The following is a 26,080-nucleotide window of genomic DNA, read 5'->3' on the forward strand; positions in this document are numbered from 1 at the left end:
GAGCATCTAGTTTACTTGTCCAGGCTCTACTGAGTTATCTGTCCTTTCAAATACTTTGGGCAAGAGGCAGTTTTATGATGTGAGAAGTGCTGCATTCCATCTTCCACATTCCCTGTACTGATAACCAAGCAAGGCAAAACAATTACAGGCAAGAAAAGGAATGTGAGTTAGCAAGTTGTCCTTTCAGGAAGGAATACAGACACTGATCTTTTCAGCCCAGTTCTACACTGCTTTCTGTACCTTCCTTGAATACCCCATTAAGGGTATTCAAAAACAGAAATCACCTCCTCTGAAATGCTGGCACTGTTGGTTTTCTTTAGTCATCCTTACCGGCACATAGCACATATTGTAGTTATTTCAAAGAATCATAGAATGCTTTGAGTTGGCAGGGACCTTAAAGCTCATCTAGTTCCAACCCCCGGCCACAGGTAGGAACACCTTCCACTAGACCAGGTTGCTCCAAGCCCCATCCAACCTGGCCTTGAGTACTTCCTGGATGTGCCCTCTACTCCTGTAGTCACCTCTTGGTGCTCAGTTTTTATTCCTATTACATTTTTTGGCTCTGTTCAGAACTGCTCAGCAGTTATGCAAATATGCCTGTGTTTCACAAGCAAGTGTCATGATTTAAGCCCTGGGCATGACGTGCTGTGGTATGGAATACCCCTTTGGCCAGTTTGGGTCAGGTGTCTTGTCTCTGCTTCCTCCCGGCTTCCCCTCCTCCCTGGCAGAGCATGAGACTGAGAAAGTCCTTGGTCGGAGTAAACATTACTGAGCAACAACTAAAAATGTCGGTGTTATTAGTGTTGTTCCCACGCTGAAAGTCAAACACACAGCACTGCCCCAGCTACTAAGAAGGAGAAAAAATGACTGCTGTAGCTGAACCCAGGACAGTACGTAAAGCCACGTGATAGAAAATGCACGTGTGTAAACGGCAATGACGTGGCAATGTCCTTAGAAGCTAAGTTTTCAATAGACAAAGGTAGATACTCAAGAGGAAAGTTCTGAAGTCTGAACATTTCCCTAGATTCCTCCAGGTTAAAATCCACCTTTTCCCCAACAATCCCTTTCTCAAACAACATATATGCTCAAACAAGAAACAGTTACCCCAAAACATTTAGCATTTTCTTGACAATAACAATTCTCATATTCCCAGCCACTTCATTTCTCTTTGCTTCTTCCTCCCACCCCTATACTGAAGACTAGATGGAAAGCACTGGCATTGAAAAAGATTAAACAGATTTAAAACCAAAGAAGTCTGCTTGTCCAATGGACTGTGAGGAAAGTTGGTGATGCATGTTAAATGGTAAATCATAAAATCTAATTGCCATATAAACGCATGTGGTAATCCATCTCCCACAGAATTGATGCTATGCCAATTACTCTGTTTGAGGGGGATGGCTGTGGTAGAGAGACGAGGCATTCAAGCACATCAAACATCCTTCATTTCTTTCTTGTTCTGACCACTTTTGTACATTGCATACGTCTGAAAAATAGACAAAATCTAATGATGCAGGAATTTGCATGGCATAGTGTACTCAGGTTTCCCTTCCTCCCGATACTCTTCTCAAGTCATTCACTCTCTGTTCTAACAGCCAACATATGCTCTTTAGAGAGCTTGTTTTCTAAACAGTGAGGATCTCCTCTTTATAACAGGCATCCTACACCTCAGAGATCACCTACAAAACCCTTCCTTTAGCTAGTACTTCTGGCAAGATTCTCCACATAAAACTACCAAAAAGCTGAAAGGTCAAACAACCTAATTTTGAATGTAGGTTTGCAAAGGGAAACTTTTTATGTAGTATTATCCTCTTCATCAAGACAATCACCTCCAGACCTTGAGGGTATTACATTAAACAGCTCTTTTGCAAAAAAGACTGCTCAGTCAGAGCTCTCATACCCATGGCAGTACAGGTTGTTCACAAGTTCAGGACATTATTCTTGGCTTGGGGGGAGGGGGCTAGGATTCTGTGGCACATATTTACACTGAATATCCACATCTTTTGTAAGTTTTAAAAGCATACACGTTTCCTGTGTTATCCTTAGCACAACTTTTACTTAGTATTCCAGAAAGGATTGAAAGAATTTCCATCATCAGCAACGGTAATAACCTGCATGCCAGAGCGCTGTATGAATGTGGACAAATCTATACGGTCGTATGCGTGTAAGAGACTGAAAAGGGAGGGGAGAGGGAGTAGAAAACAAACATTCTCTCACCGTGGCGTGATCTGAAAGACTACTGCAATGTTGCCTTCACAGAACTCAGCACAGGCACTAGAGTATTTTCTTTAATTTTTATTGAACCCAGCAGCGCTGCCATCTCATGATTTTGGAAATTTGGATACAATTTCTGAAGGCTTAGCGTTGCCAAAATTATTTTCACAGCCTGGTAGACAGCACAGCTGTTTAGAAGCAGTATGTGACAAGTTGCAAAGAAAGGAGGATAAAGGAATTTGCGTTTGACCAGGTTCTCTGATCACCTACCGTTAATCTGCCCATATATCTTTGACAAAAAAAGTCTCAAAGAAGAGCTCTCAGTTTTAAGTCCCTTGTTTTTCCCTCTGTAGAGAGGCTGCTTTCCCAACAGGAAGACAGCAGCTGCATTTGCCATTGTCTACTCCAACAGGTCACATTAGGAACATCTATTTGCTGTTGACAGTATTTGGAACAGAACATTATTTCTGCACGAAGAGTTCACAGCCCACTGGCAAGGTCATTATAATTAGCTCATGCATGTTTATTCAAGAAATTTAAGCATTAATACTTGTTTCATCTGCAGAAATTTGCATTTTTAGAAAATACTGTTCTGTGCTTCTTAAAGCTTTGTGTCTTATTAATAGAAATATGAAGTCTCACTGCCATTGATAGACACCTTGTAGTATAGAGAAGAGCACATAATGCAGCAACAACAATAATGGGCTCAATATAAAACAACAGGAACAAATATTAAATGAAATGGAAACAATTTCAACTTCCATTGCTGGAACAAGGAATCTTCTTTATGATCAAGACTAATTTAGTTCTGTTTTGCATAGCATGAATAACCTACTTTGGCAGGCAAATGAAATATCAATAGATTAAGTGATATTACAAATCATCAATGAATATGCCATGCTAGTTGATCTACTGGTAATTTAGTTAACTGCATTAAATGTTTATAAGGATGGATTAATTGCCAAGTGATTCTTTTTGTACATGGAGGAAGTATATTTCCGTGCATTTATAAAACCACTGAGGTAATACCAGAAACTAGTATCATTACTTTCCTTCAGATGCTTCAGACTAGACTGTTCACACATTACTGGAGAAAACAGCAAATGAAAAAGCAAATGTACATAGCACCAGCAGCCATATCTCACAAAGGAATAGAAGAAGCCAGAGGCCAGTGAAGAGCTACAGAAATAAAACAGACAAGAGTTTCAGACAGGTTTTTTTAACTCCAAGGAAGCTGATTTTTATATATGCTCTAATATGAATAGCATCTTTTAAGGAGGTGAAATAACAGCACAGGAAAAACATGACTTCTGAAGGACTCTTACATTTGGGAAGGCCATGTGGAAGAGAATACCAGTGAGACAACTTGAAAGTATGGATGTCAATTGAAAGAAGCAGGTCTTAAAAACAGGTCTTAGTGGGCTAACAAGAACCTTCTGCAGTTCAATGAGGACAAGTGCAAGGTCTTGCACCTGGGTAAACACAATGCAGGAGTGCAGCACAGGCTGGGGCACAGCTCTGTGGAAAGGGGCCTGGGGGGCCTGGTGGACACAGGCCTGGTATGAGTGAGCAGCATTCAGCTGTGGCCAAGAAAGCCAACAGGGTGCTGGGGAACACCAACAAGGGCATCACCACCAGAGATAAAGATGTCATTGTCCCAGTCTACTCAGCACTTGTCAGTCTACACCTGATACATTTTGTCCAGTTTTGGTTCCAGCTGTACAACAAATATGTGGACAGGCTGGAAAGGGTCCAAAGAAGAGATGACCCGAGGACTAGGAAGCTGTGTGAGGAAAAGCTGAGAGAGCTGGATTTGTTCAGCCTGGAGAAAAGGCGGCTCAGGGGAGACCATATCACCATGTGCCAGTATTTAAAAGGTGGCTATAAAGAAGATGGAGAATCCCTTTTTACAAGGTGTCACATGGAAAAGAGTTGGGGTGATGGGCACAAGATACTCCTGGGGAGATTCCAATTGGAAACAAGAGGAAAATTCTTCCCAGTGAGAACAATCAGCCATTGGAATAATCTGCCCAGGGAAGTGGTGGACACCTTTAAGGCTCATCTGGACAGGGTGCTGGGACATCTTGTCTAGACCGAGCTTTTGCCAAGAAAGGTTGGACCAGATGATCCTTGAGGTCCCTTCCAAGCTGTGTTTTTAGGATTCTAAAAATGTGTGAAATGATCACAGGCAGCAAAAATTAAACCACAAATGTTGAGCTGGGTAGGATTATTTTGTGTGTGTGTGATGGCAATTTCCTTTTAAAAAGAAAGTAGTTAGCCCAATATCAAAATTAGGATGACTGCAGTTCAGCCTGGAGGATAGGGAATAGCTAGAAAATCTGGAATAGGATGGGATGCTGAAGTACTGAAACTACCAGCTCTTTGAAAAGTTTGTTACTACTTATTGTTAAACCTAAACCACCAGCAGCATTCCTTAGCTCTTCATTTTGTAAGACTGCAATATTTCAACTTTTCATTTCAATTTATAAACAATTAAAATGCTAAAAATATTTTCATTTTGTAACAGATATGCCAAAAGAATTCTGAGTGGATTTGTAAGTTTTTGTACTTCTGCTGTTTAAAGAAGGACATTTAAATAGTGCTTCTATCTGTAGGAGAGAAGCACAAGGCGGATGAAACCCTAGTACGTAGCTGTATACAAAGATATGCTCGAGGATGTTCCTCCTCAAAAACAGCTCGTGTGTCTTCAATTTATTAAGAAAAAAACCCCTCTGACTGTACTTCAAATTCCCACACCCCAGGAAGAAAATGTGGAGAGGGAAGAGACAGCACAGATTTTGTAATACCTACAGGATGGAACAAAGGAGACATCTTCCTTTCGGCAAGAGCAAGGACCACGAGCAAAAGTCAAATTTCACTTTCACCTGCTTTTTCATGCCCTTTTGAGGCTACTTGGACCCCTCAGACCACAAGAGCATCAAGCACAGTGGCAAGAATTCCCCTTTACCCAACTACTTTGGTCAGTGACTGTCTTGAGTTGTAGCCATGCTAACTATCAGAGCTATGCTGAAAGCAGGACAGCGAAGCTGCTCATGAAACACGTAAAAGGAAATTGGCTGTGTAACTGAATGTTGGCAGGCTTGAGCTGCACTGCCTTTGCTGTTAAGACTCGTTTATCTTCGCGGGTTATCTGCTAGAACTGCAGCCGAGTACGCTGTGCTAATTTTCTCTGCTAGGAAAAATAACGCAGCTCTTGGAATCCAAACACAGCACAATTTTCATTCATTTATTTGTCTCCAATTTGTACTTTACCCATCTAATTACAGTAACAATTAAGCTGGAGAATTTCTGTGTTTCCACAGGTACCCACTCCAATCCACTGAAATGGTACCAGAGGTTATGCAGGGAACCCAGGTCTGTAATAATGACCTTTCTATGTTATCCAGCCAAATTGTACACCCAAAAGAAAATATATAGTGTAAATCCTCTCCCATATTTTTATGGCAACTGTCTGCTTTCCCAAGCAACTGGCATGCTGTGCAGGCTCTACAACACAATCTGTGTCATTACCTTCATACCAAATTCCCTACATATCTGCAAAAACCTGCATGTATGTGATTTACCTTTCCAGGATTATCATGGATTTCAACATCTGAAATCTGGTAACTCTATAATTACTCGAAAAGGCTGCAGATTCTATATTATCCTTACACATTAGTATTTCACCTAATGCGAACTCTGATTAAACAGAATTATTGATATCATTACCAGGAAGTGTAAGTTTGAATTTGCTTTGTTGCTAGGGCTAAAATAACACAGGAATGAATTAACCATAGCTGCTTGTGTCAGTAAAGTGTATGGAGTGTTTCTAGCATAACAGAGATGTGTCATCATAGGAAACACTGACATAAAATAGAAAAGAACAAGCTACAGGAAAGCATTGCAACTGAATACAAAGGAATGGCTAAAACATGTTGGCTTGAGCTCCCCCAAAATCCAACAAAAATACATGATAGATGCTGTGCCATATTTAATGGAAGCTGACTGAGCAAAATATAGTAGAACACATTAAAAACAGGGGGGGTTGGAACTAGATAACATTTAAGGCTCCTTCCAATCCAAACCAGAGATTGAGGACCTGTGTATATGTCGTTTGAGCAAGATGCTTTCTACATATTACTGTACTGAACATGTCAGGCTTGTTATTCTTTTACTAGCCACGTTGCCTGGTTGTGAATTACAGAAAATCATCATTTAGCACAATTCACCTTTCTCACTTCAAATGTCTGTATGTTTTTTCGTGCTCTTAAGGGTTTTTTTCCAATGGAATTCAAGGTTATAATATGCACCAGCTACAGAAACAGTTTCACTTCAAAAGGGTAAAAGCAAAAGCAGAATTTTCAAAGTGAGGAAAACAAAGGAATGTTGGATTTTATAGGTTATCCTCCCTGATGAGCTGCCTCTGTGACTGCAATAAGTGCATTTAGTGAAATAACAGTGCCCTCTAGTGCTTTCAGTTAAGCATATTGTTCAACCTTCTCCCTTTTCTTAAATAATGCAACATATACTAAATCACCACATTCATTTTGAAAAAGATGTAGAATAAAATGAATGTGTTAACTTAGTTATCAGTTCTTAACAGGCTGATTTTTCCTCCTGATGTCCAATTAAGATACTGAGTATAAACTCCACAGATTAAATACATATACCTACATACGCATATGTGTAAGTAGTACTTAATCACTGCAAAAAATGCCAATGAATAGTTGGATGATTTCTCTGTAGCTTCAAAAATAATATTACCTTGTCTCAATGAACATCAATAGTATTTTTCCAAGAGTGCAAAAATGAGAAATAACATGGCACAAATTTCAAAAACAATTTTAAGAATGGCACGCGAGCCAGCCAAAAAACTTTAATTTCTAAACTGAGCATTTCTGCTAAAGAATCTCTTACTGAAGATTATGAAATATCAAGATATGTCTTTCTTACAAAGTTAATAGCACTTTCAAGTGAAGCAGATGTTAAATATCACAAAATCCAAAATAATTACCAAGGTCAGCTCATTATCTGTGACTCAGAGGTAGTTAAAAGAAAAATCCAACCAGGAATAAGCTCTTGATAGAATATTAGTATCTACTTTGAACATTCAGAGACTTTTGAGATATTGAATTTTCTTTGACTGTTATGAAATTTTGATTTTCCTTTTTTATAACTTTTATAAGGAATGTTTAACTACATGACAGTTTTTCACATGACCAGAACATATTTTTCTTATGTCTGATTAAGTAAGCAGTATTACAAAAGTATACTTATAGATCCTTTCGAAGAGGCATCTTCCTCTGATGCAAATTAGCTTTTCAGAAGCCCATTCTTAAAACTATTACTAAATTATTATTACTTATTTTAAACTATATATACTTATCAGTTTGGTTCATAAAAAACGGATCTTAAGAAGCTAGCTGGACCCATAAGATGTAGGTTTAGACCTGTAACAAAGTTTATCTCACCCTGCAACTGAAATTACAACATATTACCTATTTAGGTATGTTTATGGATCAATACACCTGGTGACTTATATTTAGAACTGATTCCTTGGAGGGCTGCCATGTAAGATCACTTTACCTACAAGATATTTTTTGATATCAGAATACTGCAGAGTCTTTATTTTCCCAACAAAAGGTACGTTATATGTGGAATGCTGTGGAGGGGACAGGTCAAAATTTTCCTCAATTCTCTAACAGACATCATCAGTTCTGCAAACCCTTTGTAGTCATAATGTAAAGCTTGGGCTGTGGTTTCTGCATGCCACGTATATAGCTTATGTTCATGTAAAACTCAAGCTTTTTTCATAGACATTTTAGAGCTCCTCTAGCCCCCCAAGTATGTTTTGGTGTATACTGGCCACTCTGTGTTCTTACCATTTCCTACTTTCTTTCCCGTGGCATTTCCACACATTTAAAGTTGTACCTAATTGTGCAGAACTACCACTAAACTGGCATTGTCAGGCTTACATAATGATGATGTCACCTCTTGTGATCATGTTAACTGTTACCAAATAAAGCATTTCATATGGTATTACAAAATTATACTGTACTTTACACACATGATTTATTCACGTTTTCATTCTGTAACAACCCTCAGTGTAGCTCATATAGGAATTACTGTACTTACTTTTGAGATCTAAATTTCTGGCTCCTGCTGTGCTCTGTGTTGTGATTTTAGTGTCGATCTTTACAGTGTGGAGATTGTTGGTATCCCTTGATATCATCACATTATGCCACTGGTTGTCATTCAGAGGTTTATTGGAACTTCCTTTGATGAGATTTGCACCATTCCCCAAGTCAAATACATAGTGTAAATACCTGGGCAAAGAAAAAAAATTGGAAAAGTTTCCTTTTTCTTTACATAGCAAGGGGGCACTAATTAATAGGTCTAATATTTCCTATTTCCTTGTACACCTCAGTAGTGCTGGTAAAACCGGAAGATAATCAACACCAGATGTGGAAACAACCTTAATTCAGAGAAATCACCATTTGTTTAGATGAGCTGAGCTGCAGTCCCAAGTTTCTGGAAAGTAACAAGTGCTCCATGCACCAACACATGCATACATACGTAGAAAGAGAACAAGGAGGAGGCTATTAATAATACTTCTTTGTGGTAAACACTATAGAAGTGATACCTATTATTTACTTTCATATTGTTCAGGCATCTAGCTTCATCTGGAAGAAAGAGTCACAATAAAGCATGAAGTTTAACATGAAGAAACACTCGTCAACCATATATGCCCAGTCAAAGATGTACATCCTAAACTTTCCCTGGTATTTCTCCTGTATATACATTTTGAATAGACTGGGTTTGTCATGATGCTAATCCATACATACCCTTTTACTAATTCAACCACAATGAAATCATTTCCATCGCCACTGTTATAAAGTATCAATCCATCCAGAGAGGTTGTTTTGAACTGGAAAAAAAGGTGCATAGATGTATATGCTTGTAGCGTGGCCAACGCAACATAACTTGCTTTTGTTTTAAAGGTTACAGGGTCTGCTATGATGTTCCTGAACCCAAATCTTGCATTTAGCTCACAATAATCGATGTCTCCATTTTTACACAAGTCAATGTATGCCATGCCATTAAATGTAAGGCTCTGGAGATGCCCAATGAAATTAGAAGGCACAGAAGACAGGTAGCGCCGTTCTGTTATTATTCCTGTTTCTATGTTGTGGAATTCCAGTCGTGTGTGATCACCAGCCATTTGACCTTTAAACAGTAACAAGAAAACACATGTTAGCATCTGAAATGGGAGGTCAAAATGCACATCATGTGATTAAGTATCTGCATCAATTTCACACTTTTCAGAACAAGGCCAACTCTTGGCTCCAAAGAGAATTCTTCTAAATTCATCCAAACATCCAGGAGCCTTTCCACTGAGTTCAGTATGTTTGGTTAATGCCAACAGCAAGATTTCTAATTGGAAACATACCAACTCACAATACTAAACCACCAAATCCCTCACTTTAGTTACAATTAACCACACATGGTTAATACATTGTGCTATAAGCAACTGCAATTAATTAACACAACACGAAAATCACAAAGGCAAATTTCAGAGCTAAAACTACATCATCAGAGTTTCATGGGATAACGACATAACAGTTTGGGGGATATTTTTGCATGTGTTTTGCTTAGAAGTGCATCATCCAGCAAGAGGAAGGAAGGATTCTGTTTAAGCTGGTTTAGGTATCTTAATGCTGGCCCTGCTGCAAACCCCTGCGCTGCAAGGGTGAACAGTTGCTTGAAATCAACTAACTTTGTACCATGGGGATAAATAGCTTGAGAAGGGGGAAGAGCCTTAGAGACGGACAAAGCAAAAAGTCTGCAGTGAGGGTGTATGTCTTCTTATCCTGAAAATAGAAAGTGACTTGTTCGCATCAGAAAGGCAGCCAAACCGAAACCTCACAGCTAACTTTGAACCTTTCTTTGTCATGCAAAGACTCCTGCGTAGCAGAAAGCCTGAAATTTGCTGACTATACAACTAATCGGAAGGTAAGGATCAGCACTGCCAGGGTACACTGCATACAAGTCAGCTAAGTCTTTAAGCTAGTTACTAAATACCTGACCCAGCAAATCAAAACTGTGTCCACTGAAGAGTTCCCTTTTCTAAAAGAGCTTATTTTTTTTTTCCATTATTATTCTAAAGAAGTAGGGCAGTACTATCACAAGGCTGATTCATGGTCACACTGTGTGGGTATGATGACAAAACAGCTAATAATTACTAATCAATTTTACCACTTAATCTGCATTTTGCAAATCATGGCCTAGATTTCCCAGTTCCTTAACTGTTTTGTCTCTCAGGGAGTACGAAGAAGGTGAACAGCAGACCTAGCCAAGCTGGAATAAATACTGGCATAAAACTGCCAGTATTTATTATAAAATATGCCAATAATACAGGTTACCACAGTTGCAGTGCAAAGCTTCCAATATTTCCGGTGGTCCTTCCCTGAATGCATTATTCCAAGAGGAGAGTGTGAGCTGAACGTCTAAAGCAGTGGTACAGAAAAACCTGAGGCAGGCTTAAACAGCTGTACCTTCAAAGGTTTTATAAGCAGGTGTCTGTGTATGTGTGTGAGAACAGGAGAAAAATAAGGGCAAGATAAATGTAGATATATTAGGGCTTTCCCCGGGGAGATGGATTCATTAACATGTTAAGTCACAGCATTGAGATATAAATACAGGTAACAGTGAAATTAGAGCAAAAATAGGTCTGCAAGCTTTAACACCATCCAGACCACACACACAAATTGCTCTTATACTTTACGATAAATATTTATAAGCAGTTTACTTAGCTTCAGGATATGTCCTATATAAGAATTAACTCTACTGGAGACAGACTTCTGACAAGGGCCCTGTAGGGACAGGACAAGGGGGAATGACTTTGATCTGTCAGAGGGGAGATGAGACATTAGGAAGAAGTTCTTCCCTGTGAGGGTGCTGAGGTGCTGGCACAGGGTGCCCAGAGAAGCTGTGGCTGCCCCATCCCTGGCAGTGTTCAAGGCCAGGTTGGACACAGGGGCTTGGAGCAACCATGTCTAGTGGAAGGCGTCCCTGCCTGTGGCTTGAGGGGGTTGGAACTGGATGAGCTTTAAGGTCCCGTCCAACCCAAACCAGTCTGTGATGCTGTGATATTGATGTCATTGAACACCCTCAGCATTTGCAATCTCAGTTATGTGGCTGAGCACTGCAAGAGGCTCCTTAAAATCCAACGAGAGTCACCTTGGTGTTCTTGTTTCTAAACATTAGTTATGAAGATACTCCTTTGCCTGACATACAAACAAAGGTGGGTTCTTCCATGCAGTAGTGAGTCAGGGAGATGTTTTGAAAAATGCCAAATCTGTAACTTTCTGCAAGGCCAAGAGCTGTGTATTGGATCACAGACAGAGAGCTGAAGATCATGGTTTAGAGAGGAACATTATGTATTCTAGCCTTATATCTTAAAATGGCATTGCATAAATGCCATGGCAAAAATCCACAAAGCTTTGGCCTGTAGCACTGTATCCTCACTGCATTAAATGTACTTCTTGAGCATAGTAATAAAAAAGTTCCAGACTCTGGGCTCATATCCCAAATCTCTAACATTTCAGTTGTACAAACATGCTAACAGGACTTGAGACTTCACACAATGTTCCAGTTATATGCAAGTACAGCAATGAAGAAAAAGAGAGAGAATGAAGTCTGAGCTTATGAGGTTGGGTTTGGGTTTTTTTTAACACTTGTCAGGTAGGTGCACAAAATGCATAACCTGGTGCAATGCTATGGGACATCAGAAAAAGATTTTCTGTTCAACCTCACTTGCCAGAATTTCAAGTGTCTGAGATATTTTACATTAGACATTATGAAGAAATTATTCCCTCTGAGGATGGCGAGACACTGGCACAGGGTGCCCAGAGAAGCTGTGGCTGCCCCATCCCTGGCAGGGTTCAAGGCCAGGGTGGACACAGGGGCTTGGGTGACATGCTCTAGTGTGAGGCATCTCTGCCCCTCCCGGCCTGTGGCAGGGGGTTGGAACTAGACGAGCTTTAAGGTCCCTTCCAAACCAGTCTGTGATTTTGTGATTCATATCCATAAGCTAGGTATTCTTTCTATCACTCAGCTATAGTGACCTCCTTTAGCCCTCTTTTATTTTCTATACATATCCAGAAAACAAGATCCATCAGGGCTGCAAGTATTTAAATTCCTCTATGCTGAATAAAATTTCCAAAAGCACCTCTATGCCTTCCACTGAAAGCCAGTTATGATTCTGAAAGATATTATTCATCTATGCACAAATTAGGCATTCAAAGATAGCTAAGCTCAATCCATTGTGATTGTAGGTAATATTTCATAACCTGCAAAAAATGTCAAGTCAGGCTGAATTTTTTAATGGCTTCCCCTCCACCTGAAGCTTTCTGGATCTTTTTTTTTTCCATACATGACACTGGAAATGGAATCAAAAAAGGAAAACACATGATCACTGGGAGAAGCTGAAATTTTGGAAAGTCCATTTTTTCCTCGTGGTCCCTTTAAGATTATAACACCCTTTCACATGAATAACTACCAGGTTATATTTTAATCACATTTCTTATTGTTGGGACATCTGAAGAAAAGCTCTAAGCAGTTTAGAGCAAGAGCACGCCAATCTGTTATAGCAGCTCTTCAACTACCCCTTCAGGAAATTCAAAGCTACTGCAGATTAAATTGCATTGTGTACATTTGAAACTTCAGCTCATGAAGGCTTTGGCAACATACTGTGTTGTGATTAAAGAAAAAAGTCTCGGTGCTACAAGGCAATAAAAATTTTCCATGTAGAAAACGTAATACTCCTGGGACTAACAGTAGATTTCCCATGTTATCAAACTTCTAAGTTCTCTCTAGCTCCTTCTCTCATGCCAGTTCCCTCCTCACTGATGGAGTCCACAGATTGGCTACACAGCTTCCTGCAGGGAGCTTTTTATCCGTCAAAATACTGGGATAACTCTCTCCCCTTGGATGAAGAACATTAAACATCTGTGGGTTATGCAAACGTAGGCAACTTCCAACTCAAAGAACTGAGAGGGATTTTGAGTCAGCTGGTCAGCTGCTTATACAGATACTAGCCTGTGGAAGAATACAAGTTTTGGACCAGAAAGTTGGACTCACAGGTAACGCTTTCGCTTGGTCAGGAGGCAACTGAAGACACTCACCGGTTTTAACAGCTAGATAGTTCAGTTGGAAGGGACCTACAACAATCACCTAGTCCAACCAACTGCCTGACCACTTCACGGGTAAAGCATGTTTTAAGAGCATTATCCAATTGCCTCAAACACTGACAGGCTTGGGGAATTGACCACCTCTCTAGGAAGCCAGTTTCAGAGTCTCAGCTACTTACTGAGATAATATTTGATAGCAACTACAGTTATCTGTAACTGAGAGTCATCGCAACAACTTACAGTCCTGCATTCTTTACTTACTACTTCACCTGACTAGACCATGTATGATAGAAACCTCCCGTCTGTATTCTAATCCTTCATATATATTTTGAACTGAGCAGCTGGGACTTAACCCAGAGTTGGTAACAGCACTTTTTAGTGGTTTTGTAACCTACAGTATTTGTAACTAAGAAATCTGCCATGAGGAGCCCAAGAAATATGCATTTGGTTAGGGATGCCTTATTTGATTCAGAACTAAGCAGCTCCCTCTAACTAGGAAACATCTCAAAGGAGCCTTATTATCTGAGCTGCAGTTGAAACAGCAGGCTGATGTTTTTCAGTATAGTTCCTCCAATACTATATATTTTCACAAAAATACTAAGTGGTTTAGGTCATGACCGAAAGCATTAAATATACAGACTAAATTTTTGCTTCACTTCTGGAAGAGCTATTGATCATTTCTAATGGTAGAAAACAGGTTTTTGCAACTATTCTAATACACAGAAATTATTTTTCTACCTGTGACATGGTCTTCGGTGTTGTGCTGAGGTGAAAAAGGACTACTAATGAAGGGGCTTTCCTTTTAAGAACCCATTAAAATTGTTATCATTTTAACGCAGCTTAGAACTAATGATAAAAGCTATTTAATACTACATGAGAACAAAGGAAAATACTAAATAGCTAATACAAAATTAGGTATATTGCATTGTGCAGGGAATCAAGGCCAGAAGCCGGGTCTGTTGCTATTAACAACACATATTTAGACCTTGTCTTTAACAGAACAAAATTAAAGTCTCCTTTATTGTCATTTCCGATAATATATGTATAGGAATATATTGCTAACATCTGCTAGCATTTGTGTCATGTTTATTCTCCCATCCCAGCTGCTATTTTAGTATTTGAGAAAAACCTGTTGCCTAACATTTAATTATGGAGGGCAGCGGATGCAAGATTTAAAACACAATAGAATATCCCTCAAACATTTATTAAATTCCTTCTCACAGCAATGTCTTAGAGTTGAAGCTTAGAATAAATTTAGTGTGTTGCCAAAAGCATTTTACTTGCCTTCTCATTAGTGATGTATCAAATCACTTCTCTCCAATTACTGTATAAAAACATTCATTTAAGTCAGCATGAAGGTTTTTATTAACTCCAATGGCAATGTTAGAGTAACATTAATATCAAGTATAATAACGCACTTCTAGTACCAGGATTTCAAGATGCAGAAAACGGATTTTGGATCTTAAGTAAAGAAAAAAAAAAGCATCTGCTGCTTTCAGATAAAGGCATTTTACTTCTGTCATGTTTTGGTTTGTGCTTCCCCCCAGTAACAGAGTCCCAGTGCCACGCTACCTGTCACGGCCTGCTGGTCATCCACCATTAACTTTAAACTCTTTCCTCGCCGAACCACCCGCACTGTGTGCCACTCATTATCATTGAGGTTATAGCCAGCAAAAAGGGTTTCTGGACCTTTGCCTGTAGGATATGCCAAACAGTCATTATGCAATCTTTACATCAGTTTACATGTGAACCTCACAGAGAAAGAGAAATACAGAGAGACTGGCTGGGCAAAAGTTAAAACTCACCCAAAGTGACATCAAGCAAGAAAATTACAAAGTATAAGCAAACCTCAAAATAGACAGCTACTATCTAAAACTATCTTCTATTACATATTTAACTATAGAAATGTATCGTATATGCACATTTAAGGAACCAGGTTGTCATAAATCGGCACAGTCAACATGGATTTAGTTACGCACTTCCCAGTCATACATAAATCCCATTTTAAAAATGGGATTATTGCAGTCAGAACTTCAGCATGTTCTTGCAAGATTGGATTTTTGTTCCTTCATTAAAAACAGGTCGGGGGAAAGGTGTGAGTGGCAAATGTGGGTGCATGTGTGTTAGATTTTTCTTCATCTATGTCAGCTTCTCGGCCTTTGCTTATTAGAACTTCTCAGATAAACTAATAATTTATCATACACATGACTCATTAACATCCAGATCCAGTGCTGCCTGATGTCAGCAGATCTTCAAACCAGACTACCCTTTTTCATTTCATGGATACCTTTTCTGTAACCTGCTATTTTTGTTAGCAGTACAACAAACACTTTTGAAGCAAATATAATTCTACACACAGCACAAAGTACTTGCAATAGCTGCAGTAACCACAAATCCAGGAAACAGGGTATCTTTAATATCTAGGACAAAAACTTCTCGGAAGAAAATTATTATGGAAATAGTCCCTTACACTGTTGAACAAGAAAGAAAGCAAGAAAAATCCTGGCTATGAACTATCATTGACAGGAGTAGGAGACTGACCAAACACTGAACCAATAAGTCAAAACTTACATGCTCACACCTACATAGTGACTGTCCAAAAGGTCAGTCTGAAGGTAATCTACAATTACAAAGTACATTCTTGCAACAGAGAGATCTCCCTTGGGCTGTTTTTCAGGCAGAATAAAGGCTACTGATGACTAAAAGAAATGTAGCATTTGACACAAAACATTAGGGTTACAATGAGGCAGACCATTCCCTCCACCACACCCTCCCAAGTGACTGCACCCCACATGTCAGCCTTCTTTCAAATGTGACATGCCACTGGCTCTGAAACTCTCACACACTTCTTTTTGGATTCTTTTCCACCCAGTGCAGGCTGACTGTGATGGATGAGGTCTGTTAATAAATGGGTACTATATAACATTGCCTAAAATCAAAGCCTCTCTGGCTTCAGGACTGCACACAGGGAAAAAGAGACTAATAGTTTGCTGTAGCTGTTCAGCATATTGAACAGTTTTCCTCTCAGGCTTTTTCCATTTTCTTATCAGCATTTTTCTTAATTGTTGCTGGTTTATTGCCCTGCTTTTATATGCAATCTTTGCTATTTTGAGCATGTCAGGGGATCTCCAGGAATAAAAATACTAGCTACAGCAAAGGCAGTAAGATCCCAATAACATCATGTTGCTTTCTCTACGCCTTAGTATTGACACTAGCCTAGGAAAGGTGTGCAAACTCAGCAGAAGGAGACATGTATGTGCTCACTCATGCCAACTACTTGAATTGTTCTGTTTCTTACCAATTTACTTTCTTTGACAATAGAGAGACAAGGTTTGCATGAAGTTCAACTCAAGGGAGCATACAACGATGCCAGAAAGGGACTCTTCATCAGGGACTGTAGTGACAGGACAAGGGAGAATGGGTTCAAACTTCAACAAGGGAGATTTAGGTTAGATACAAAGGACAAATTCTTCCCTGTGAGGGTGCTGAGGTGATGGCACAGGGTGCCCAGAGAAGCTGTGGCTGCCCCATCCCTGGCAGTGTTCAAGGCCAGGCTGGACACAGGGGCTTGGAGCAACCTGCTCTAGTGGAAGGTGTCCCTGCCCGTGGCAGGGGGTTGGAACTGGATGAGCTTTAAGGTCCCTTCCAACCCAAACCAGTCTGGGATTCTGTATTCTCTTTGGATATGGTAATAAATATGCAGTGAATACTGCTCTTTAAGCAATTTTAAGCAATACATTAGGTGGTTCAGTGGAAGCAATTTCCAACTAGATTTTGGGGACAAGCGAAGGATTTTAAAAAAATGCTTAAATAGTACAAATCTTAGTGAGTCAACAGACCTGTCTAGAAAAACGACACTTACCATTGTTTTAATTGTTAAAACTTGCTAGTCCCATTCCTCCTTTCTTTTTAAATAGTTGAACTACTCAGTCTCCCTTATCCCACAGCAGATCTCTAAAAGACCTAGAAGCACATGCAATTTTCATTTCTTCTCACATTAACAGCCCTCTGTAGGGTTCCATTCACGTAGAGGTGCCTCAGTGTATATAAATATCAAATCTGACTTGGCTGCTCACATTTATACAGGCAAGTATGTCTACTATCTTTTATTGGTTAGGGACTTGTAAACTCTTCTCGTAAAATAAAATGTATGTTTGCATGTCTGCATCAATCTGTTCCCTTTGCAAGAATATTCTGACTAAAAAAGAATCAGGTCAGAACTACCTGTAATATGCCTTTGTTCACACTGCACATGGTCCAAAACTGGATTAAGGGCACCTGTGGTAAAAAGGCTATGAAAAGGACAAATCTGGGTGTAACACACTACGGGACACTGTATTGAAAGCAGTCCTAGCCTTGTAGAAGCTAGCTACCTTGCATGGAAAAGTGGCTTTTCCTTCTTGAAGCCCATCTCTTAACAGGGAAGAGGGGTTTTGCATTGTCATAGAGAGTACAAGGAACTACAAGTAGCAAGACCCAGTGTCCAGCCGTTGTGCATGGGCCTGTCATATCACGGTGCCTCTCTGCAAAGTAGCATGGTAGCTGGAAAGGTGGATGAGGCAGGACAGATGCCAAGCATTCCTGTAGAAAACGCAGTGCTTGGGCTGCTTCCTGGCCAAGAACAAGTTTTTGAATTATAAAAGTACTGAACATGCATGTGAGCAATGTATCTAGAAGAACATTTTCTAAATGCTTTAACACAAACCATGTAGGAATCCCTTGATACTCCACAAGAGTACAAGGACTACAGAAGAAAAGTCTCAACGTATTTAGTTAAATGGCACTGGCCAACCCCAAACCTCAGACTTTCAAATATACTGACCTGTAATTAATTTCAACATCAGATTATTGAGATCATAACAGTTCAGACCCTTCTTTCAGCCAAGTTTATAGTGAATCTAATATAAATCTAAATCTACTAAATGATTGTCTCCCCAGCCTTTTTTCTGACTTTACACAGATTTGATCCCACTTCATTGAAATCACACCAGCAGAAGGCGCTGTTGTATTTAAATCAGAATTGGCACACTGACACTTTTTTTTGGGGACGTGGCGGGCTTTTTTTTACCCTCTTTTCTTTAAAAACATTACATATCTGCCACGAGAAGAGATGAAAAGAAAAGAAAGAGCCCTAATTTAAGTCTGTTTTCTACGGATTGATACTACTCTTCCAACTTTATGTCCTTCCACTCCCATTTCCCACAGTGTCCTTCCCCTGGAACTCACCTAGACGAGACACAGTTCTTCATGAACCCAGCACTTGCTCACTCTGAGCTACTGATTCTCTCAGATACTAATACCTTAATCATAAACCTTCCCTTCCAGAGACAAGTTGTAACTTGCAAAAATCCACTAAGTATCTCCTCTTGCATAAGTATGAAATTTATTATCAACATCTATGTTCAGCTCTTTTCCTATTTTAAAGTCTTAAATAACTAGTAGATTTTATGCATCCCTAGAGTGAATAGATAGTACCACATAAAAAGTAAAGGCACTTTTATGGCTCCTACAATTTGCCCATAGTCCATCATGCCAGTAAAATCTGCAGATTCATTTAAAAGCAGGTAACTTCTTGTACAACCACCTTTTTACATGGGAAAATACAGACAGCCAAATAGAGGTACAAATCTTGATGATGCAATTCATTATGAGCTAGGATATATAAATGTTAAGTCCCAAATATCCTAAGTTATAGCCTTACTTATGCACCCAAAGTTCAGTTTACTTTGTTTTCAGCATCTCAGCTAGAACTTAATTGCCTTTGGTCCTTTTTAAAGTTAAAGGAATAAAGCGTGGACCTCAAAAAAACCCACCAAAACCAACACCCCCTGATTTTCAGTGTGCTGAATATTCTAAGTGTTCTCTGGGGATTCCTATTCCTTTTACTATCTTGTGAGGAACCTTTTCAGCCTAATTCAAGCACTGAAAATTCAAAATGGCCTGTTAACTGATGGTAACACACTTTATCTCTTATATATATCTATCCTATGATACTTAGATTGGATCTTTTAACCAACTACTCAAACAGAAGATTGTAAAAACCAAGTTCGTTACTTTGAAACAAGACACTACCTTTTGGCATTGTACCAAAACACATTCAGAACTAGTTGTCTGAACCCAGCACAGGAACTATTACTGCCTCTTACAATGCCATCCACCAAAGCATATACTAAAACGCCACACAAACTTGCTTGGAGCTTTCAATTCTGTGATCAAAAGTCAATATAAAAAATGAAGTATCAAAAGAAGGACAATGTAGATAAAGACTAGCAAGGCAGACTGGACGGGTCAGCAAATGCTATACTAACCTACAGAATCTGAGTTAGTTACAGACAAATAACTACTGTCTATTTATTGGTCTGTGCAAGAAGTATCAGTGTTTCCAGCCTAGCTTTCTAACAGATAGCTACGCAGACTGCAGCAATCAATATTAGGTGGCATTTCCTGTTTGAAATTTGAGAGAATATGTGGACAAAAGGACAAAATCCTGCCCAAGTTAATAGAGAATATCGCTTTGAGGTCTGGGATGCCAGGATTTCAGATGGTGTCTTACAACTGGAGTAATATATACACAGCAAGCTGAATTGGAAAGTAAAGACATATAAGTGGCTCTGAAAGACACATCAGAGTATTATTACAAATACATGATACAGAATCAGAGAACTCTGTGCCATCTTTATATCTATTCTGCTTTCCAAGGTAAATCTAGCAATCCTGTAACACAGGCTTCTGCTCCAGCCACTTGTGAGGCATTTCTACTACACATCAGTCTGCAGCACAAAACATTGAGAGAAGATTCCTCCAGAACTAGATGCAGAAACACAAGACAGTCTGTTATAGGGTAAATAAATCTTCATTATTCTTTCTATGGTGGATGCCTGCAGAAACAATTCTGGTCTTCCAAATGACTTATCAGCAAACCTGAATTTAAAAAGTCAATCATTACAATGAATCGACTGTATTTTAAATAGCTGCGTCTGCATGATCCTGAAATTCCCTGACTGTGCATGTTTCTTACTAACAGAAAAACTTAGTTACCTTTTAAGGATCAATGACGTGTACCAGTTTATTGTTAAAAGCTAAAAATTAGCTTGAAAAAGCCTTATTGCAGGTCAAAGAAATTTTGACAACTGTATTGTCTTCATAACGGACTCATACAGAGAATTCTACAAGAACAGCACATTCACTGAATCGTATCGAACACATCAATCTACACTGCTTGAGCAAAATGTTCCAGCCCACAGTAGCTTTATTATAAGCAAAATTGCTTTTGGCAATTTGGGTAAAGTATTGGCAGTTTAAGGTATTTTTATTACTTTTTAAAACAAAACTTGCCATTTCAGAAATTAATAAGAAGTTTAGAGTTGCCAATACTGTTCATTAGCCTTAATTTCAGCTGGAAAATAGATTTGCTCATATTAGTTTGAGTAACAAATACATACTCATGTAGAAATGCTAAACAAGGCACATTTGAAAATTCTACTGGCTTCCTCTACATGACCAAACTACAAACAGACTGCATTTAATATTGATCTAATTCACCGGTAAGGAAAACCAGCATACACAGCGAATGCACCGGGGAAGAAAAATCCATAGAAGGATATAGAACCCAGGGATCAAGCACCATATTCAGGTATGAGGACACAAAGTTTTCTACAGTCATTTACCCATTTCTCTCTTTTTTGTGAATTTGCTTCCCCTGCTCATAGTCTGAGCTGCTCAGTTGGCCTCTCCCAACCTTGTCTATGTACCCTTTGCCTTAAGCAAGCTATTTACGCTGGGGTGTGATAGCATGCATACTCATCCATTAATTTCTTTAAAGCTGTGAGATACTATTAGTGCCAACATACATATCTAAATTGAGCCAGGGGATCAAGGTGCGAGTGCAGAACATAGACAGATCTACTGGACTAAGTGAAATCTAAGGATTATTGGCACCTGCCAAAAAAAAGATCTCATGATAAGCCCCTGCCTTGTGAAAGCCTGTTCTCTACAAACAGTATGAGGACCACTACTGAATTTCACCAAGATGGAGAAAGAAAGAATCATCAGAAAGTACTAAACTTTTGAGTTGCAAAACTAGACTTCCCTGCCACAAAGTATAGGTACAACACATACACATGCTCACAAAATTGGGAAGTGTGTTTTGCTGGTTAATAACTGTGTCTATATTAAGCTGAACCATATTTCTTGGAAAAATTGTTTTGAAATTGCAATTACAACTGCACGTAAACTCACAAGTACATGACAAGATGTTGTTGCTGCATTATGAAATGTCTTACCCAGATCAGAAACATTTCTTAACACATTACTTAAAAAAATTATTGTTAGGAATCGGCTGCATTTTAATTCATTTTTGTAAGTCATATGTAAGCAGGAGAAACACAAACAGCCCTAAGGACATGCAATTTTCCTTCTTCTTGGAAATAATGAAAGAAAAGCATCTTTTAAAAGCTAAGACCAGAAGTCAGCTAGATCCCTGTATTTTTAGTAAGAGTGCAGTTTCTCTTTTGTACTGTTCTCTGAGGACCACTACTATCAGAAAATGTTCTGAAGGTACTAAAGGTTTTATGAATCTAGCCTAAGGCCCTAGACTAAAGTGCAGCAAAGTCAGTGAGCCTGAAACATATGGTTGTTGCTTTGTCAGCTCACTGCTGAACATTTGCAGCCAAATCCTCAGAAAGTCTGTGAACTTGACAATTGACTTTGCTGTAGGTAAGGTGAGCGTGAACTTTCAATACATGGCAATTCCATGCTAATTTCAAGCAAGCTTTGGTGCAAGATTATTTACTTTATATTTACTGTAGGTTAAAAAATTAAGCGTACTTGCAAAGCTCAGGCAGCATTACAAACGTATTGTAAAGTCATATCCCGCCATGAATCATGCTAAATTCTTTAAAGTGCACCCAAATCCTAGGACTTCGAATTGGGATTCAGCAGGTTCACTTCCAGAATCCATTTGTGTGACCTTTAGTCAATCTTTGTTTTTCCCTTAGTTTGATATGGATGCTATAATTAAAAATTCCACAATCTTTAAGCTGAATACATCTGTATGTTTTCATTATGGAGAGCTTTCTGATATTGAGAGTTTATTTCAATAGAAAATTCCTTTAGACTCCTATTTAACAAAACATTTGTAAAACCAGTAGAGAAAAGAATAGCTGGAGTCAGTGTTTGGGGTTTTTTTTTTTTCCTCCTATAATGGGAATAGGATTAAAAATCCTAAGAACATGAAACCTCAATTCTGAACAATACTGGAATTCAGTTCTGAAAAGGAAATACTCATTGTTCTGATAAGACTTTAATGGCAGCCAGGAGCTCTGATATTCATTAATTCTGTGTGAATTCAGTGTTCTGTCAGTAGCACTGATTTGTGAACTGTAGGCTTAAACTATGGGGAAAAAAATGATCCTGGGATGAGTTCATTTTCTGCTTTCTCAAGAAGAGTTAGATTTTTACCTCAGCAGACTCGTTATGCTTGTCTTGACTACCGAAACCAGAAGCCCCAAACCCTATAAACCACAAAGGCAGAAACACATACATTCCTTGTCCTAGATTTCCAGGAACCGCAAGAATATTCCTCTAAGCTTTCAAAGAAATGGAGTGATACACTTGGCAACATCCTTTTCCTTAGACAACATCTCTGCAAGTTCCTCTTCAAATACCGTTCCTCAGCTTCCGGAGGAACTTTGTGGTCTCCTCTGGACCCCAGAGACCTGAAGGAATTCTCACTTCGAAGAAAGATTTCACTGTGAGATGGCTATCTAAATAACTTTGATAACCTGCAATTGAATTGCTGATCTGCAAATTGCTGTCCTTCAGCTAATAAACGCAGAAAGACCAAGATAGGGAGCTGGTACAGGGCACAGATATAGCGTATGTCAAAGTATACCCCAGTGGTGCAGACACCTTTATGAGTCTGCAGTACACGTGCTTCTGTTGTCTACTGCTAAGTTTGCCCTCTTTCACTCCAGTTAACCCCAGTGAAGGAAAAACAGCCTAACTTACAGTGATTTTTGCAGAAAAGGTCGGTACCCACTTGATTTTTTTTTTAGCTTGAGAGAATAGGAATATTTGTTGTACTTTGGTTACATTATAACTGATAACTGGAAAGAAGCAGAAACAGCTTGGATCACACATCAGCCTTCCTGCCTTTGATATTGACTGTGCCCATTTATATCAAACCATGGCTGTCAAAATGCCAAAGTACATTTTAAAATATAACTATGCTTCTCCATAATTTACCTTTCTATAAGAAACAGTACCTTTACATTCAGGCAAAAATAAACATAACAGAAAAAACACACTTAAATATCTCATTTGACCCTTACATCTTCCAGATTGTGCTTAAGAATAAGCAGACTGGTAACTAGTTGGCATAGAAAGGAAAATAATTTGGACTGTGACTTTATTTTAAGAATAAGCCCCTCTTAATTTACAGGTGTCTTCATCCTAACGTGCAGCTGTTATAAAACAGTAAAACTCAATTTCACTCTCATATCCTTTTTCTTTATGAAAACACTGAATTACGACGTTTTGCCTATTTAAGGGTGAAGAGAATAATGTTTAAAGATTCACAACAGTTGGTTATTATTTAAATGTTTTAAAATAGTATTATACTCATCACAGAACAAAGAGCACAATTTCTGGACACTGCTTATTCTTGGATGCATCTATGTAGACAGGAGCAAGGAGCACTTAAAGAGGAAATTACAAATCTATTTGTAATTGAATACAAAAGGTGAATATAAACTGCCACTGCTGATTTGAGCGGGTGTGAGATTGGTCTCCGATGTTTCCAAATTATACAATAGACATATAAGGCCTATACTTATTTTCCTGTACATTCCTAAACTATTTCACAAAATACATGCAAACCCACACTTTTTATTATTTGTATTTCTTCATCTCTATGCCATGTCATTCCAAGTTTATCCTTGTAAAGTTTCCTCACTACAGTGCAATAGTTCAGGATTACTTTCAGACCTTTTCAACTTCTGAAAAGTCACCAGCTCAGTTGCCCCAGGTTTCACCCTAAATTTAAGACTCCCGATGTTCTCAATGACCTGGGCTGTAGGGCAGAGCACTTTGCACATTAACAGCAGCAGTCATACAAAATGAATACATATCTGAAGATTTCAATGCTCTAGCACTATTTAATAAGGGCAAACAATACACATTAACAGTTGTTTGAATCCTTCTTAAAAGCAAAATTTCTTTTGAAGGAAAAAAAGACCCTGAGTTTTTCAGACTTAAATTGTAGACAATATCATAAATATTCTTCAAATAAGTCTTTCAATTTTGAGTAAGGTCTGATACTCCTTTTCTGCAAGAAACCAATCTGAATAATAATTATCAGGGAACTTACAAAAATTACCCTATAAAAATAGTAGTTTTTTTCAGACATACTTTTTCAGGATTCCTCAGCCCAAACACAACTTCTAAAAATTACTACATACTTACTCCAATAAAGACTTTGTTGGGAACAGAAGTACTCCACTGTCTTAGACACACTTATGCTTGCGACAGTTTGCATAAGTTTAATATGCCATTTGATTAAAAGTAATTTTTCAGCAACTCTTCCAGTTTCTTTAAGCTATTTCTTACCCACAAGACCAATGTGTGTTTCTTTCTTGCCAACAAGGCTTTTTTTCTGCATTCTGCATCAAGCTTTTCATGCTACATTTCATCTGCTTCTAAGCATATTCCTCTCCCAGACATATATTTATGGTGGCTACATGAAACTGAAGTTAACTGTAACATCTGCAATAGTTTTAGTTTTATTTTGATCACTTGCAACTTTTCAAGATTTTCTTTTTGCAATTATGGCTGCTCAAGTATTTGCATGGTAACAGTATGTACACTCAAGCACCTTTTGCTGTCTTGTTATTTCCAGGCTGTTGCTTGTTCTCTTTCTTTCATACCTGTATAAAACTAAAGCAGCATGACTTTTAAAATTGTGTAGTTGGAATTCATTCCAACATTAAAGAATCTCTCAAATGCTCTGTTGCCATTTGTTCTCTTAAGGATTGCACACGATGTCAGTGAATGACAATTTTGCTACTGAAAAAAACAAGTAAGCTTCCTGAAAGAATTTCCTACTTGCACTTTTCTGAAGTTCCACTTTGTATCTTGGTTTATGCAACTGTAGGAAATCAAGAATCCACACTGTGGTCTATTCCAGCTAGTGCTCTTACTCAAAGCTGATTAGCTTGTCAACTGACTTCTTAAGTGCATTCTGTCACCTGCAAAATGTTAGGTGGAGAGGCAAGAATAATTCTTTCCCTGAAAGCCCCTGATGTACGGTGTTTCCTCCTAGGAGAGGGCACGCTTGCTTTCAAGCAGTAACCACAGCACAAATTCAAAAGGTACTTTTCACCCATCTTCAACAACTTATAGTGCTTAAATTCTGGTAAAACTAGAATTTCTCAGATAGTAGTGAGCATATTATATAGGCTTGTTATTCTTCATTTCTGATCCAATTTCCACAAGTAAATGTAAACAGTTCCTGGTGTGTGAGTGAAAGATGGAATTATTCACTTACCTATTTGGTCTTTCTTTTCCAGACAGATTTTATTATTAGCAACAAAAGCCTTAAAATGCAGAGACAGAGAGGAACTTTTAACTAATGAGATGTTACTTCTACATACATGCACTTCACTCCTTGAAGGAAAATC

General features: G+C 38.7%; 1 protein-coding gene across 1 annotated transcript in view; it reads right to left on the bottom strand.

Annotated features, from left to right (window-relative positions):
- Positions 1-26,080, bottom strand: part of LOC104407433 (neurexin-1) — a gene marked incomplete at its 3' end in the record, with an annotated part of 111,760 nt that overhangs the window by 12,867 nt on the left and 72,813 nt on the right. Inside the window, exons 8-10 of the mRNA XM_010016715.1 lie at positions 14,976-15,098; positions 9,057-9,438; positions 8,347-8,537 (exon numbers count right to left, since the gene is read on the bottom strand). Of these exons, the coding sequence (XP_010015017.1) occupies positions 8,347-8,537; positions 9,057-9,438; positions 14,976-15,098 (696 nt within the window). The remainder of the gene's footprint in view (positions 1-8,346; positions 8,538-9,056; positions 9,439-14,975; positions 15,099-26,080) is intronic.

Source organism: Nestor notabilis, unplaced genomic scaffold, assembly GCF_000696875.1.
Source record: "Nestor notabilis isolate BGI_N333 unplaced genomic scaffold, ASM69687v1 scaffold486, whole genome shotgun sequence".
Classification (NCBI taxonomy): Eukaryota; Metazoa; Chordata; class Aves; order Psittaciformes; family Psittacidae; genus Nestor; species Nestor notabilis.